The sequence below is a fragment of the Sturnira hondurensis genome, unplaced genomic scaffold (assembly GCF_014824575.4).
Source record: "Sturnira hondurensis isolate 20B ecotype Veracruz unplaced genomic scaffold, ASM1482457v3 Scaffold0004136, whole genome shotgun sequence".
NCBI lineage: Eukaryota > Metazoa > Chordata > Mammalia > Chiroptera > Phyllostomidae > Sturnira > Sturnira hondurensis.
Window position 1 is genome coordinate 34,069,976 of NW_028076767.1, and position 17,941 is coordinate 34,087,916.

The window sequence follows — 17,941 nt, forward strand, 5'->3', positions numbered from 1 at the left end:
TGAAGGTTGATGGAGAAGCCTGATGTGTGCTCTCATTTAGGGGTGAGGAAGATGAGGAGGATCCAGGTAGGGAAATTGATAAGGAGAGGTCCAGGAGATAGGAAAGAGAGATCAGACAGTGCAAATAAAGAAAGTGTTTCAAGGAGAACAGTGTGATCAGCTGTATCATATGCTTCTGACAGCGTTGAATAAGATGAAAACCGAGCACTACTACTGTACCTAAAGGCCTCCCCAGCAAAAAGTGATTCTATGTCCCAGCATTATACAAATATTATCTGATTCAATTCTCATGACAACCCAATGAGGGAGGTTATATCTTCTATATTTTTAAAGAGGACATTTTATTCTAAACTTAAGGGCCTGGTGTTTGGTTATAGAGCTTGCATTTGTTTGTCAGATTCCAGTAACAAGGATAGTTGAATAGAGTTCCTCTTACTCAAAAGCATGTTCTCTGCGTCACTCTATAGCAGATGGGTAGAATTGTTGGTTGCACATTGATACCTGCAGTCCTTGCTGATAATACTGTAATACTAACATGCCAGCAGTAAGTAGCATTAGTTATTAATACACTGATTCTACTCACTGACTATCCAACTCAACTCTTCATCTTACAGAAGAGAAACCAAGGTCCAGAAAAGTAAATTGATTTGCCTGATGTCACATCACTTGTGACATACAGTGAAGTGAAACAGGTACTAAATATTGAGGCAAGAGACTGGGTTTCTTGTTCCACTTTACTATTCGTTTTTTCAAAAAGCCATTTAAGGGCAAAATTTCTTTACACACATTTAGCTGGGATGCAGAGGCATTGGGAGATACATCTCTCTCTCAGGCCTGGAAACCTAACAAAAGAGAAAGAAGAGGCAAAGTTTATGAGACCCAGGCCGGATTGAGAAGGCAGCATTCCCTCCATGAAGGAGGTACTGCCTTTGCTGGGACAAGACTGATGAAGGGTTGTCCTGAAAGAGGGGGCACGTCCTTATGAGGGCTAAGGGACCCTAGATCTGAGGAAAAAGGGGGAGTGTAAAGTGAACACATCCTGGAATGTGTTCCCATGCCATCACCACAAATTTTTCTCTTCTAACAGATTTAGAGTGTCTATGATAAGTGCTATGCTACTCATTTTCCAAGTATCACCTCTAAATCCTCGCCAGAACCTCACTTTTAGGTAGACTAATTGAAATGCGAAAAGCGAGTAAACTGTGGTTTCCATATTCGACCTCACCTCAGCTGGATCCCAATGCCCACTTTCATCCCACTACATTACACAATTTGACATATTACATAAGAAGATAATTATGGGAGTGTGTAATCTTCACTAATTCAGATAAGGGTAGAAAAATAAATAATCAAAAAAATACTTTGCATTAACATTTTTGGCTTGATTTAACAGTCTCAATCCTGCACTTCACTGAGAACATGCAGACACAGCCTGAAATAAATACAGAAAAAAATACCAGCTTCTTGCATGACTGTGGCACTGCTCCTTTGTGAACTTTTTAAAGACATTTCCAAAAAAATTAGTTCAATTAAAGCAATCTGAATGGAAGCTTTCTTTATGAATAGAGTGTCTCATATAAATTTGTTACAAGAACATTTTGATGACACATTTTTTCTTCTGTATGCACAGCTATAACAATAACACAAAAAGAAACAATAAAAACAGAAGCAGAAACTTTCTGTATTTCCTCCTAAATATTAATTATTTGCATGTCTGTGGTGATATTTAAGGATCTCACAAAGCCCAGAACAACTGAGATCTTTTCAAACCCTAGAGTATAATTCAGAAATTTAGAGTTCAATCCTTTATAATACACATTTTTAAAAAATAAGTAGGCTCCACATATTTGTCTAAGCCTTTTACATCTTTTCCACCTTCCCTCAAAAAAAACAAATCATTTTTGTTTTAATTATTGAAATTAGTAAAATGCTAGATAGGTGGGTTACCTTTAGGAAATACATCAACCAACAAGCATTTATGGAGTATCTGCAATGAACTTCATACTCCATCAAACACTGTAAAGTTACAACCAAAATGGTATTTTATTGAATTTAAGATTATTAGGTACACCGTTATTTTATGAACCACCAAGAAAGAAGAAATACTACCCATTAATAATTTTGAAAATGTGCATTTCATAATTAATACAATTCTTCTTTTAAAGATTTTATTTATTTAGAAAGAGGAGAAGGGAGGGAGAAAACATCTATGTGAAAGAGAAACATCTGTGGGTTGCTTCTCTTACAGTGCCCCTGACTAGGGACCAAGCACAGTCATGTGCCCTGACCAGAAACAAAATCAGTGACCTTTCACTTTGTGGGATGACGCCCCACCCACCAGAGCCACACCAGTCAGAGCAGGATTAATAAAATTCAACAACTAAAAATGGATTTTAATTGATTATTATTCTTCTTCCATTTGGGAGCTTATTATTCCATTTGGGGGGTTGGAATCAATCAAGAAAAAATAAATCACAGAATAAGAAAAACGGTATTAAAAAAACAAGAAAGTAAAAAATTATTCATATTGTGGAGAAACTTCTTAGCTGTAAAGAAAGTATATATAGGGAATAAAATTTCTAAAGTATGGGGAGTCTAGATTATATAAGCTTTAAAAATGAGGTGGAGATGTTTGGGTTTGCAGTGTTTCTGAATAATAGGGATAACATGACAACTGATTCAGCCTGGATTATTATATGGGCTGAATAAAATAAGCAGCGGACCAATTAGGAACTAAAGACATAATCCAGGTATAAAGAACATAAAAACTTGGCTTGTGTTGAAACCCATAAGAAGAACTGATGACTCAAAGGGCACTTTTTAAAAATAAATAAAAGATATTAAAAGAATGACTATAGGGATTGAATAAAGAGGCCATCAAAGATGGCTTGGCAGTTTAAAGCTAGGGAAACTTGGACACTAGATGTTGAGGGTTATGAGATGTATTTTATAGTGTTGAAAGCTAATTTTTTTTTTAGTGCCTGACATATTGTAAACATTCAATAAGTATTTATGGATGGATGAATGAATGAGTGAGTGAAGCCAGGGCATCTGAGTTAAGTTGAAGTCATTCGCACAGAGGTGATGATTGAATGAGAAAATACCAATTTTTCAAAAAAGCCAGCTTAGAGAAAGCCCCGTCAAGGATAAAGCCCTGCAGGACAAACTCTGGGGGCCTGAAATGCTGGTGATATATGAAAAGAAACCAAATAAAGAGAAGTTATAGAAACCAGCAGAAAACCTGGGCTATGTAATCAAAGGTTAAAAAAGGTTTCAAAAAAAATCTTGTCCAATGAAATAAAAAGTTAGAGAATGGACAGGATACAGAGAACCAAAAAATCTGACTTAACATGATAACAGGAGATCAACTGGTGATGTTACATAGAACAGCTTCAAAAGAATGGTGAGGATAGCTGTCAGATTGGAGGGGATAAAGGGATTTGATAGATTGGAAGTGGAGGCAGGTGTAGGTCATGCTCAGAAAGTACTAGACTGTCAGCGACAGAATATTCCCTTCCACAGTGACATCTTCAAGGAATGTTGTTGACCTCTTCACTTTCTGCCAGGTATTTATCCATCTCTAAATTTCTTTACTTAAATTAATTATACATATATATGCTATATATGTGATATTTTTATTTATACTAGTAAAAAGCTGAGAAGAACTAGAATCAAATTATTTAAAACACTCAGGAGTGCCCTAACTAGTGTGGCTCAGTGGACTGAATGCTGGCCTGTGAACCAAAAGTTTCAATTTCCATTCAGGGCACATGCCTGGGTTCTGGGCCAGGTCCCCAGCTGAGAGGCAATCAACCCATATTTCTCTCGCACGTCGATGTTTCTCTCCCTATCTTTCTGCGTTACTTCCCTTTCTCTAAAAACAAATACATAAAATATTTTAAAAGGGTAAAAAAAACTGAGGAGTAGTATGAATAGTGTTAACTATGTTAACAAAGTTTTAGAATGTTAAAATACTAGGGAGTGTATGGTGAAGTTTAAAATAAGTAATTTTATGTCAACAAAAAGAACGTGGTGGGTGGTGAGGTTAATTGAATGTGTTGTCTAAACCACTGGAATAATTTTAGAAAATGTTTGGGTCATTCATCAACTGATCCAGTTTGTTAAGGAAGTGTTCTACATTTCTACACTTTAGATGGATGATTTAGAAAGCCACAGTGCTTCCCTTCAAAGCCTGTCTTACGGTCGACATGCAGCAGGATGACCAATTGGTCCAATGCAGATTTCTCCTCTTTTTTTCTTCAGTCCTCTCTCAGTTGAGTCAGGAGTTTCTAGTAACATTTTTCCCCTAGAAATGCTCCTCAAGAACCATTTGTTTTGTCTTGGCTGGTGTGGCTCAGTGAACTGAGTGCTGGGAGTGTGAAATCAAAGGGTCACTGGTTTGATTCCCAGTCAGGGCACATGCCTGGGTTGCAGGCCAGGTCCCCCAGTACAGAACCTGCGAGAGACAACCACACATTGATATCTCCCTTTCTTTCTCCATTCCCCTCTCTGTAAAAATAAATCAAATCTTTTAAAAAGTATATTTTCATCATTTATTTTACATGCTAAGTAGGTTATTAGTCTTTAAGCTTGACTCGGACTACTTTATAATGTTTTTAAAAAGTATTTTTTATTACAGTGTACAGTATCACATTAAAAATATCTAGAGTTTGCATGTTCTTCCATCATCAAAGATCAGTACTGCATGGAATTTTATTATTATTATTCTACAAAAGGAGGGGAATGATATAGATTCAGTGTGCATGGACTCCTGTTCATCCGTGTGTGTATGTGGCTATTTATGTCTTGGTAGCATAAATGATTCTAACTCAAAAGCTGTAGAGTCACACAACATGTGCTCATCTCCATGGTAACCATTTCTAAGATAAACGCACTTCTGAACAATGGTCCCAAAATAGTCCGTTACCATTTTTTGGTAGATTTCCATTGTAGCAGCAAAAAATAAATTTGAAAAACCTTAAATCATTTCTTAACCAACAAAGTTAGAGCTAATAAACATATATCCAAACCTCCCTGCAGAGAAACTATGGTTAGTGCAATCAAAATTTCTATAGTAAACTCAAGATTTCATTCTGTCTGATTTTTATCTATGATTTATCTATAGATATTGCTTCTCCTGCAACTGTCTGGCTTCCTACATTTTAGCCATTTATCCCTTCTGAGCTTTCTTGGCTATAAAATGAAGAGGAAAAAGTGATCTCCCAGGTCTCTTTTAGCTCTAAAATTTTATGATTTTATGATTTCTCTACTCAACTTGGACCATTGTGAGAACAACCTTGGGAAATAAAAACAATTGAAACCTAAGTCAGGCAATCTTTCCCCTTACTAGTTTAGATTAAAGAGTTTTAAAAATTCCATGGCAACCAGAATAGGGAAACCGAGAGAGAGAGTGGGACATAATGGCCAAGTGATTTACAGAAGATCCCAAGCTCCTGGCTTCAACAAAACTAGGAAAACAAGCCCTGGCTGGTGTAGCTCAGTGGATTGAGCCTGGGCCTGAGAACCAGAGGATCGAGGTTAGATTCCCAGCCAGGGAACATGCCTGGGTTGCAGGCCAGTTCCCAGGAGGGGACTCATGAGAGGCAACCATACATTGATATTCTCTCTCTTTCTCCTTCCCTTCCCATCCGAAGATAAATAAATAAAATCTTTAAAAAGAAAGAAGGAGCATCCATTCTCATATTAAAAAAAAAAACAAAAACAAAACAAGGATACCCCTCCTGGGGGAACCTCTTCTCCCCTGATCTTTCCTCCCTAGAGATCACATCTAGGAAGTAATATCTAGGCCTCAGATGTGTTTCAGCTCCAGAATCAGAAAAGCAGCAAAAACAGGGAGGGGATGCCAGAACCAACGGCAATGACTACAGACCCCCTGCCCTGTCACTGACCAATCAGTGGAGACCATGACCCTGAAGGGGCACACCTGGAAGACCAATGAATATTCTACTGAAACCCTCCCCTGAGACCACCCCTAAGATTTCTACCTATAAGAAATTGACAAAAGCCTCAAAACAAGGGACCTAGCATGAGCTCTCCTTCCTGGGAGTAGCCCCAGCCATTCCCTTTCCCTTCTTCCTCCGCTCCATTCCCCACAGGCACACGTCTCCTAAACTCTGAGGCCATGGCAGCTGCCAGTTTGTCCCAGGCTGATCTCCTGAACTGGTGCCAAGGCCCCCTTTTCTTTGACTTCCCCGTGAGCTAAGGCAGCCTAGGCTCCCTTATTGCTTCATCTATGCTAAGCCTTTCCTTGTTTTCCTGTCTGCAGCTTGAACAAACCCTCATAGTCACCTGGACTCATGTTCTGAAATCTTTCCAACATGAAGTCAAAACCCACACACTACAGCTGGCCCTCGACAGACCCACTCAGGGCCAGGCCCCTGTCCAGTAACATCATGAATAAGTACGAATAGGATGTACCAGCAACAGATTTCCAAATGCGCTGCTTTATACATAGCAGCTTTTGGAAGCCGAAAAACTGGCTGGCTCTGCATTAGCAGCAGGTTTCTGAGACTAAATTTACAATTTTTCTGCAATCGGTCTGAAGCAAACTAACTGGCTTATGTAATATGCAAAAGTCACCGGATCTCTTTAAAGCACTGTGCATTTCATTAAGGAGGCAGCTACCCTGCACTACTTATAGCAGCTGTTTTCGAATGGTGTGCCACAAGAATTTTTAAAACATGCGATACCTCACTATTTAGTCAGGGGTACTGACCTCTTTTCCCTTACATTGTCAAATTAAAAAATGCCAACAGCCAACACAATAATAGTCATCTGGTGTGAATAGATAAAAATTATACCTGTTTTTTTTGTCAGAGCAGCACACAATATATTTTTGGTGTGCTGCAGAACTGTAGCAATTAATTCATGTGTTCCATGAGATGAAAAAGATTGAAAATCCCTGATGTATAGCAATGAGAGAAAGGGGTATGTAGGCAAACGGTAACTTGCACACAACTCAAAGGCTTAGTGCTTAACATCAAATTCCATTTTTTTCCTTGCACTGAACTATTTAGTCAAGGTTTTCAATTAAACGTGATGCAAAACAGCTTGAGCTTCCTGCTTTCAGTTCTGCTCACCTCGTGTGGGAGGTGCCAGAGGTCTGGTGGCCAGAGGAGGCAGATAAAGAGAGACCTTGAGGAGTGGATCTACAGTGGGATATTTAGTCCTGATAAATGTTGATTACCAAGGCTAGCCTACCACTTCTGTGAAGGATTACCATAGAGTTGGTTGCAATGTATTGAATTGATCAGGAAAGAGATAGTTTTCACGCCTCTGGATGATGGTCTAAAAAATTTGTTTTTTAACATTTATGTCAGGTTGAATCTTGGATACATAGCGCATGGTCACTTGGGTATACAACTGTTCATTTCACATTGTGTCTTTTTCAGTGGACATAACACAGTTCAGAATGATTCTGAACCTTAGGTTCATGGAGATAATAGAGGATTTAGTGACACTGCAGACTCTTTAAAATTGCACTAAAATTTGTATATTTTTGTGGGAAGGATATAGCTTCATTAAATTTAAATGGGGGTCCATGATACAAAGCTAATTAGGAGGCTTAGTTATAACCAAGAATTAATTTGGCCTATAAAGACCAACAAGCAAAAAAAACAACAACAACAACAAAAGAAAGACGACCGCAGCTCTGTTTACATGTCTGCTTCAACTGCTTGTGGGAAACAAGTTGTTCACTTCATTCCTTTCTTCTGATTCAGTTCATGAGCTTTAAGGCTATGTCATCCTCTCTCTGTAAACAAGAGTGAACTAGACTGCTATTTCAGAACTGATCGCACAGCCAGGGTTCTCGTCTAATGTTTGGAAGTTCTATAATTTGTAATGTAGTGGTTGTATTTTTAGCTAATACAGTATACAACAGAATTGCTGGCATTTTTTGACTAATCCATTAGATAACACAACTATTTTATATTTATGTTGACTTAAAAAATGTTCACTGTTCAAGAAAATTATTCTATAATTAAGAGCTGACACAAGAAAGTATATGCTAGTTTGATTTAATATGCTATAAAAATTCTAAATGTAGAATCCATTATATGAAATAAGTAAGTAACTTAAAACTACTTAGGAAGCATGGCTTTTCTTTCTTCACAAACTTATAATTAATTATGGATTCTGTTATGTTAAATATAGTACAAATGAAGACCATCAGGAATGGGAGAAATACAAAAAGTAATTTTAGAAAATTTGAATAAATTTTGATTCTAAAGTTTGGTTGTAAAAGAATAATCAATTGAAGGGATTAGGGAAATAATTGACAAAATGGTAAAATTTTAACATGTAAACAATCTGGGTGGGGACATTGTATATTCATAGTTTTAAAGCAAATATAAAGGATTTGACAGTGGAGGCTTAGTTGCTACGATATGATAGTGGTTAAGTAACACTGGATTTGAATTTAAATAGGAATACAATGTTGAATTTAAGCATCAGTGAACACCTGACTTACTTTAGTGATGTTTTAATGGGGGGAAATCACCTTATAATGAGTTTATAATATTTTAGTATAATGTATATTTCATAATAAGAGAAAATTTAATGTCCTTAACATTTGCACATAATCAACCCTTAGAAGCTTAATGATTATGGTGTGTGTCCAACACGAATACTGAAAAAGTCATTTTCAGAAATTATTACTTTGAAATAGGAGTTTGTGAAGCAAAGCAATGTTAACACAATTAGGTAGGTTTTTAATTTTTTTTTGGTTGAATGCTAAAACACAATGAATTAGCGATTACTCCCTTACCATTTAATGCCTTTGTCATTCTCCCTTTCCACTGCATTTATCTAAAAAAGGAAATATCCACAACCTTCTGTGGTTTTTTTTGCCATGTACCGATGTAGAAAATCAAACAATAGGGCAGAACAGGGTAGTAATTATAACAACAACAACAACAATAATAATGCCAAGCACCATTTATACTCACTGCATTGTATTATATAAAGTACAATGCTAAAATTTATCTCAAACATTTCTCACAACAATCTAGTGAGATAGATACAATTATTCCCATTTTAGGTCAAAAATTGAGGTTCAGAACACTTGAGTCACATGCCCAAGGTCACGTGCTGTACAAGGCAAAGCCAGTAGTAGAATCCTGTCATTCTCACCCCAGAGCTTAGGCTTTTATCTTCTAACCATTTAGATTCATGCCACCAAACTCAAATGAACATTTAACATCTTCCGACATGTCACCTCCCTGTTAGGCTGATGGACTATTTCTATTTCCCTGAGAACAGAGAAAATGTTAGAAAAGTTTCTCACCTTGCCCAAATCAATTCTACTGATCTACGTCAGGGCATATATCAAGTGGTTAATAGCCTGTGCTCTGCCCCTTACCAATTGTGAAGTTAGGCCTAATGTCCCCCACTGTTTAATAGGAGTGGTAACATGTACTTACTTTGAGAGTTTGTTGTGAAACGAGACAGATCAGTGCATGTGAGGCACTCGGAGTAGGACACAATATATTGCAAGTCCTCAATACATGTTAGCCAGTATCGTTATCTTGTCCCTCCCTGCAATTCCCAATCAAAAATCAGTCTATGTGTCATCTGCTTCCCCTCCATCTCTTTTTTCCCTGTTTCATCAAGGCTTCTGCTCCTTTGATTACCCCTTCTCTCTGTGCTGATGTTATATATCTCTTCCTTTCTACAGGATAATCTGACAACTCCCAAAAACCCCTCATATTATCCCTCCAGCTACTGTACCAGTCTCTAGTCCTCTTCACAATTCTGTTGAGTCTCACTAACTGGCTTGATTTATTTTATTTTACTCCTAAAAATTGGAGCTCTTCAAGGCTTTGAACTAGGCCCTATTTTCCTTTAAAAAAAAAAAAACACCTCTCTCCAAAAATGATCTCAGATATTCCCATGGTTTAAAATAACGTCCATATTCTGTCGATCTCAAATTTGTATCTCCAGTCTAGACCTCTCCTTGGAGGTCCAGTTCAGTACACAGTACTCAATATCCTTCCAATTTTTGAAAGACTGTTCCCTTTTGGGGCAGACCAAATGTAAAAATGTAAATGAATCTCATCTGTTTAGCTGGAACTTAAGTATCATCAGAGGCTTATCCTGTACTCTAATTCAAATTTTGTTCTACCACTTATTTTGCCAATTTTCCCTGTAGCGTTCTAATATTGAAAAAAACACTTAAGAGCCCTATCTGGGTAGGTCAGTTGGTTAGCGCATCCTTCTGATATGCCAAGGTTGCTGGTTCAATCTTCACTCAGGACACAAGCAAGAATCAACCAATGAATGCATTAATAAGTGGAACAACAAACCAATGTTTCTCTCTCTTTCTTCCCCTTCCTCTCTCTCTCAAAAAAAAAAATCCAACAAAAAACAAAACTTGCTCTGGCTGGTGTGGCTCAGTTGGTTGGACCTTCATCCCATAGCCAAAGGGTTGTGGGTTCAATTTCTGGTTTGGGCACATGTGTGCGTTGCAGGTTTGATTCCCTGGCCCAGGTGGGTGCAATCCGTAGTCTCTGTGTATACAGGAGGTGGCCAATTGATGCTTCTCTCTTGTGTCAGTGTTTATCTGTCTCCCTTCCAAAGTGTTACCATTAAAAAAAGGCTTGAGAGCAAACCAAAAAGATCAACCAATATTGTATGCAATAATAACATATTTATTATTTACTATTTAAATATAAGTCAAATACAATACATTTCCAAAAGAAAACCAAAAACTCACTGTGCAAAAAATTAAGAATTAAAAACAATCATAAACTGAAATTGTTCATTACATTAGCATTTTTCTGCAGAGAAAACTGGAGTTTTTTGTGTGACTTTAAAAGGAAAGATAAACCTATCTTTTGTTTTGCAGAAGCAAATAAATGTGTGAAGTTCACTATCAAAGATCTGGCAGGCTAAACGTTGACCCTAATTGGATGTGAACAGTCAAGATCAGCACTGCAATTAATTTTTCATTGTTTTCTTTTTGATCTTTTCGGATCAGTTCTATTTCTGGCATCTATTCTGCTGACTACTGAGACATCTTATATTTCATTCAGGCCAGTCTTTGTTACTCCTTTGCAATACCAAGTTGCAATCTCTGGCTAAGTCTTAACTCCTTACTTCATTTACTACAAACACTGGATACTGTTGCTTCATGTTCTCCACATTGGCTTTCTTAATCATTTTCTAGTGGAATACATTTTCATTTCTGGTGGTGTTTGGATGTCAGAGAACAGAACTTGATTTAGCGTGTATGTTATTGCATATCTTTTCCATAACCACTGTTAAACAACAGTGAAATCTTCTATTGCCCTTTTCCATAGTTCTTCACCCATGTTAGTCCCTCTGTTTACATGACAACATAACTATATGCAGTCTTTAAGCAGCATAAAAATGACAATTCCTTGAAAAACTCCATTATTTTATGTACATATGCCTGATGCTTCCCGCAGCTTGACCCACTTTTCTCTTTCTGCAATTTGTCGGAACTGTAGCAGGTTCCCAAAGGAGGAATGAGGACAGACAAACACAACACTTGTCTACTACACTATTCCCAGGCTGTAGCTAAGAGACATTAGGTGATACATAGCTAGTACTTCCTGGTTTGAAGTCTGATAGGGAAAAAAATGGTCCAATTGTTTTTAAGAATAAGAGGAATTCTAGTTACCTTTGACAGGAGACATCCTAACCAAAGAGATTTATTCTAGGAATCCAAACAGATGCCTTTGTTAAGTAGCAGCTCAGAAAGAGCTGCCGGGGGGAAATAAAGGCAGGGTCCTCGCCATTACAATCTAACAAAGAACTTAATACAGGAGGCTAGGAGCAAAAGAAGTCATGTCTCACCAATTAGTAACTCAGCAGTCCTGAACTGGAATTGATAAGATTGCCAGGTGTCCTAAACATCATGAGTAAGAGGAAAGGGGGTAGTCCTCAAAATTCTATACTGGGAAAGGGAGACTCTGTAACAATGTCACTAAGACGAAAGAGCTTTTACGGACTGAGAAAGAAAGACTTTGTAGCTGTAGAGGAGGGAGACCTAGAAACTAGCTAAGGTGTATGACCCCCGACCCCCAATAGTCAGCATACTTAGATTAGCCAAGTATCCACCTGTAGCCTTGGCTCAAGTGTATAGAACAAACTCACTAACTTAAAGACAACTTTCTGTGTCGGGTATTTAGGCTTGCCAGGTGCCTGCTTGCAGCTCCATGCTTGTGCATTTCGTAAATAAACTTGTTATCTCATTTCCACTATACGTGTTTGTCTCTCACTTGAATTATTCTCTTCCGGGCCAGCAAGAGCTGAGGAGGGAGAGGAAGGCCTCCTGACTCAAGTCTCTCTCCCCATCTGTAACACTTTCGCATGTTTTCCTCTCTTCTTGCCTTAAATAGGTAAACAACAACAAGCTGCCTAAACTAATGATAAAAAAGCAAAAATTTATGATTAGCAGAAGTATTACAGAAATAATTCTCATTCTAGTTTCTAGAGAAAGAAAAGCTAAGAAAGCCACCTAAAATGGCTGGTGTGTTAGAGGAAATTATGGCAGAGTCCAGCTGTTAATTGAAGAAAGTTTAATCAAAGGACTATTTATGAAGGTTTGGGCAGAGTTAAGAAACTCCAGAAGAAACTACAAAATCATGTTCAGTGAATGCATGACAAACTTATGCCATCCCACTGGCCTCCAGTGACATCACAGAGTATGAATGAACTTGAATCAGACCGATAAAGGATCCAAAACCAGCTTTACCACTTTCTTTGGGTGTGATCTTTGGCAACTAAAAAAAAATCTATCTGCATTTCATTTTCCTCACCTGTAAAAAGAAGATGAGAATATCTCAAAAGACTGTTGACAGAGGTAGACGGAAAAATGTAACTTAAATGGTAGCACCTGACAGTGCCGAAACACTTAATGTTAAATTTAATTATTATTCCTTAATATATTTTAGTAAAGATATTATAATGTTGCTCACAAAACTATTATTACTTATACAGTTTGCTTTAATTAAAACATAAAATAAAAGGAGCTTAAGTAAAACTTTCTCTTCCATACAAAATCCAGATATAGAAAGGCCAGGTTTGGTATGGCGGTTCTGCTCTAAGAAGCCCACTCATCTTTCATTTCTATGTTTGTTTATTTTTTAACGATTTTATTTATTTATTTTTAGAGAGAGGGGAAGGGAGGGAGCAAGAGAGGGGGAGAAACATCAATGTGTGGTTGCCTATTGCACACCCCCCACTGGGGATCTGGACTGCAACCCAGGCATGTGCCCTGACTGGGAATTGAACTGGTGACCCTTTGGTTTGTAGGTGAACACCCAATCCACTGAGCCATACCAGCCAGGGCCCATTTCTATGTTTTACCATCTTTTGTAATTGGTTATTGTCCTCATGGTCCAGGATAGTGGTCATTGCATCCTTGTTCCATGTGACAGAATGAATTAAATAGGGAAGAATTGGCAAAATGAGAGCAGCAGCAGTCTTTAAGGAAGGTTCTTGAAAGCTTACATCCTATTGGCTGGAACATTAGTCATATGGCCACAGTAGGCTGCAAGGGGGGCTAGGAGATGTAGTCATTATTTTTAGGGGAGAAAGAGACAACAGCTTTGTAAGAATGAACCATACTGCAAATCTTGTCACAGTCAGGAACTGTTTCAAATTATCTTTATTATCCTCGAGTCCCCAAAAGTCATTTTTATTCTCACATTTGTTCTATATTTCTTCACCATTGAATTTTTCCCGACTTAGCATTTATAAGTCTACATATTTTCTGTTCCACTTCTCTCTTTGGCTTTATTTCTCCTAGTTTTTTTCTTGTATGTAACAAACATTCATAGTATTTTCCTCCACTTTTTTACTATTTTGTAATTATGAAAGTTTACTTTCTGCCTAAAATGTTGTTTCTACAAGTTTATCAGTCCAAGACTTCCCATTCAAAGCCAAAATGTAAGTTACTCCTAAAGAGCTCTCAGAAACTTGGGGTTGAAACTGCTTTCTCCAGGTCTTCTCTTGGAGACTTGTATCTCAGGCTGACTTACATTACACTTCTTTACACATATTTCTATTCTCACCAGAATATGAATTCAAGGAGATCAAAATCTGCATCTTATACCACTTCAAATCTCCTTCTAGAAAAACAGCACTTTGCATATTTTAAGTATCTGATTGTTGAATTGAAAAATAGAGTCCATTCAGGATTATTACTATAAATACTTGAATGTTTTATAATATATACAAAAAGCTATATGCCATAGATTTGTTTCTGAAATTTTATGAGTAGAATTTTATAACCAAATCATTGTAAACCATATTTGGGGGGCACAAAATGTAATTCTATTATAAATTCTTTTATAAAACCGACATGATGCCTCTTCCTATTTAAATACTATCCAGTTTGGATTTTCAAATGTTCGCTTTCCTTAAAGTGGATACCAGTATACTTGTCTCAATAAAAAAATAAGTATTTAAACATAACTTTTACTGTATGTAAATTATATCAATAAATCTGCCTTCTAAAAAGTTATATATATATATATATATATGTTCATACTTTTGAAGGCATACAGTCTGTACTAGTTAAATTTACCAGTTAATTTTCTATGATTACTACAAATATGAAACTATCATCTACTTTTTATATCTCTTTGAAGGCTTATAATAATTTTAGTAATCTCTGAACATGTTCTAGGGACAAGCTTCTTAGCTGAATTAAACTATTTAAAAATTTTTAGTGTGAAAGAAACTGTGAAGGTTATCCTTTATATGATGAAGGAAATAAGATCTTCAATTATGCTTTTGAAAACTTAGTTTCCTAATCATTAAAAAACTTATGGTTTTCCAGAAAACTATATCAGGAAAAAAATCCACAACAGGAACAATTTTTTCATAATAATTTTATAAGGTGATTCACATGGTATATTTTCAAAAAGTGAAAAACTGAAAGAAAATATAAAATGACATATATCAGTTAAAATTGCCATAAAATCATACAGGCATGGTAAAATATATGATTTTTTGTAAAAAAATTATAAATACGATTATTGCTTACATATTATAAGGCACTCACAATATATACTATACATACAAGCAACTTCAAAAGAGTTGGATGTTACTAAGAAAATGTTTTTTGATGCAAAACATAGAGAAATACAAAATTTGTTACTTCATCTCAACCTCTTTTGGTCGAATCAATATATTCTGTTCAGTCTAGGGCCCATATGTCTAAAAATTAGTTACAAAAAAAGTGAATACTAACGAGACCAGTACCTACAGCATTCTCTCTCTCTATAAGGAACTGAGTTATAAGCAGCTAGACATGTTCAAGTTCTTATGAAAACATGATGGTGGCTTTTCCTGAGAGGTAATAGTAGTATTCAAATTATAATATGGTACTATTTTCTTGTTTTCTCTAATAAATCACTTTTGAAAAACTAGAAAATGATATAAGCTTTCATTGGTGGGACTCTAATTCTGCCTCTAGTCAAATTTGTCTTGGTCCCCTAAAAGAGCACATCTTTCCCCCAATACTCAACACCTGTCAATTTTCTTTTTCCAGGTCTGTTCTCACTATCCTTTTTTTTTTCAAAAGTAAATTTATTGATTTTAAGGAGAGAGGGGAAGAGAGAGAGAAAGAACACCTTGGAATTCTTGTACCCCTTAGTAGTGCATTCATTGGTTGCTTCTGGTCACTTCTTCTATGTTCTCTGACCACAGACGGTGACCCCTCTCTCTAACCAACTTAAGCTACCAGCCAGGGCTGTTCTGTCTTAAGCTCCAGATGCTTGCTTCCTCTAAATTAACATCCTAACCATCAGGTTGAAAAGTAATCAGATAAATTAAACCCTCCAATGTGTTATTGACTTATAATAGCTTAATAGGTGATCTCTAGTGTGTTTGTACTTTTTTAGAGAAGAAATCTTTAGGCACAAAGCCCTCATTCAAGGTCATGAAGTTCTACCTATAGAACTTCAAGCGGAAGCACAAGGTCAGGTATGATCGACTTTCTGGTGGATGCAGGGCTTTTTTAATGCCTTTTAAATAAAATCCATTCAGTCCACTCCCTTTCTCTCCTTGGGCTACTAAAATGAAGGTTTCCGTAGGAAAATACATATCAGCATTACAAATTGTTTTAAAGACTATTCATCACAATTTCCTCATAAAGTGTTTTGATCGATCCAATGATATTTTTACTCGTAGAGTGCCTTTTTTAAGGTGGCAGAACATTTTGTCATTCACTTAAAATCAATAAATATAATAGAAAAGGTTAGCACAACCAAGGAAATTGAGTCCAAAAATATCAAAGAGGCTTGAATCCTCTTGACTGGAATTCCTAACTCCAGTCGATTTACCTATGTCATTGATTTCTTCACTTTTGGAACCATATCTAATATATTTGGAGTGTGGCTAGAAAGAAACTGATGGGGGGAAAAACGTGCTATGGAAAAGTAGTAGAAAGTTTCCAAGAAGAGTGGGATTTGGGGTGAAGGCCAGAAAAAAAATGGGAGCGTTCCTTCATTCTTTAAACAAGAATTTATTTTTTTGCCGCCCTCACACCAGGGACTCCGGCGTCTTCTCCGGATGGGTGCTTCTGGCAGACAAATTCCGGATTCGGATTATCTCAGGAACTTGAGTTGCCCTCGCTTCCGACCTCCTGCCCCACAACCCTCCTCGAGGAGGGGGAGTTGGGAGGGGATGGGGGGCAGCGATGCCCACTACGCCGAGCACGACTGCCGTGTTCATCCGGGAGCGTCTGTCAAACAGTGGGAGGAAAAGAGCGTGGAGCCGCTCACAGGCGAAACTCTCCTGAAACCAGCACCCTCCTCCCACCCCGCCCACGGGCTTCTGCTAGTTTCTTTAAGGAGGTGGTGCGGGAAGGCAACTTTCGGAAACTTGAAGGAGGGGGGTCGTAAGGCGAAGTGGGACGAGCGTAAATGGGACGACCCCCCTGCAACTAGATCCGGGTTTAGGGCTCCCAGGCCGAAAACAGGGGCAAGAGGGCGGGCCGGGCAGAGTCTGGGCCCGCGCCGGAGGCAGCTGGGCGAGGCGGAGGGGGAGAGGGCCCCCAGGCGCAGTTCCCCGTCCGGCCTCCTGGGGGCGCCGGCGTCACCGATCAGGTGACCGACCGCTCGTCCGGGGCTGCGGGAAGCGGCCTCGTTCTCAGCCGGCGGAGACGCCGCCGCCGCCGCCACACCTAGTGGAGGAGCCCGGGAGGGCGGCTCGGTGGGGGCTGGGGACGGAAGGGCGGCGGGCAGAAGGCAGGAGGCTGCCGGGGAAGGGACCCCTAGGCGTCCGCCGCTGCTCGCTCCGTCACCGGCGCGGAATTGGGGCTCAAGGGGCATGGACGCGCTGCCCTGAGGCGGAGGTCGCGGGCGGGAGGGGAGGAGGCCGCAGAGAGGTTGCGGTGGCCGCGGGCCGGTGCCTGGGCGCGAGAAGGCCGGCGGCGGCGGCACCACCACCACCACCACCACCGGCACCAGCACCTCTTTCACCATGTCGCGCTCCGTGCTGCAGCCCAGTCAGCAGAAGCTGGCGGAGAAGCTCACCATCCTCAACGACCGGGGCGTCGGCATGCTCACCCGCCTCTACAACATCAAGAAGGTGCGCACGGGCCGGCGAGGCCGCGGCGGCGGGGCTGGCGGGCCGGGGAGTGCAGGCGGCGGGCGGCGCCCAGGGCTGAAATCACGGCACTGCCGCGTCGGGCCGGGCTCCGGCCCCGGCCCGGCCCAGGGTCCCGGGGAGGCGCCGCGGCCTATTGCGGAGTCCCGGGCGCCTCCCCGGTCGACTCTCTGGCCGGCCGGAGGCAGAGAGAAGCCATTTCCCCGCTCCGGTGGCGGGATCCCGCCGGGCCCTGCGGCGGGTGAGGACGCCGCCGCTGCCGCCTCCTCCCGGGGCCCTTGCCCCCGGGACGGGGTCGGCAGGAAAGGGAGGGTGGTCGGGGGACAAGATTGGG

At 39.4% G+C, this 17,941-nt stretch overlaps 1 protein-coding gene across 4 annotated transcripts in view; it reads left to right on the forward strand.

Annotated features, from left to right (window-relative positions):
- The first annotated feature begins 17,247 nt into the window (after positions 1-17,247).
- The window catches only part of NCKAP1 (NCK associated protein 1), a 102,610-nt gene continuing 101,916 nt past the window's right edge, over positions 17,248-17,941 (forward strand). For 2 of the 4 annotated variants that reach the window (XM_037044330.1, XM_037044331.1), the window contains exon 1: positions 17,248-17,589. In XM_037044330.1, coding sequence (XP_036900225.1) covers positions 17,482-17,589 — 108 coding nt within the window. In that variant the 5' untranslated portion in view covers positions 17,248-17,481. The remainder of the gene's footprint in view (positions 17,590-17,941) is intronic. The other 2 variants (XM_037044332.1, XM_037044333.1) reach the window with 1 other exon arrangement.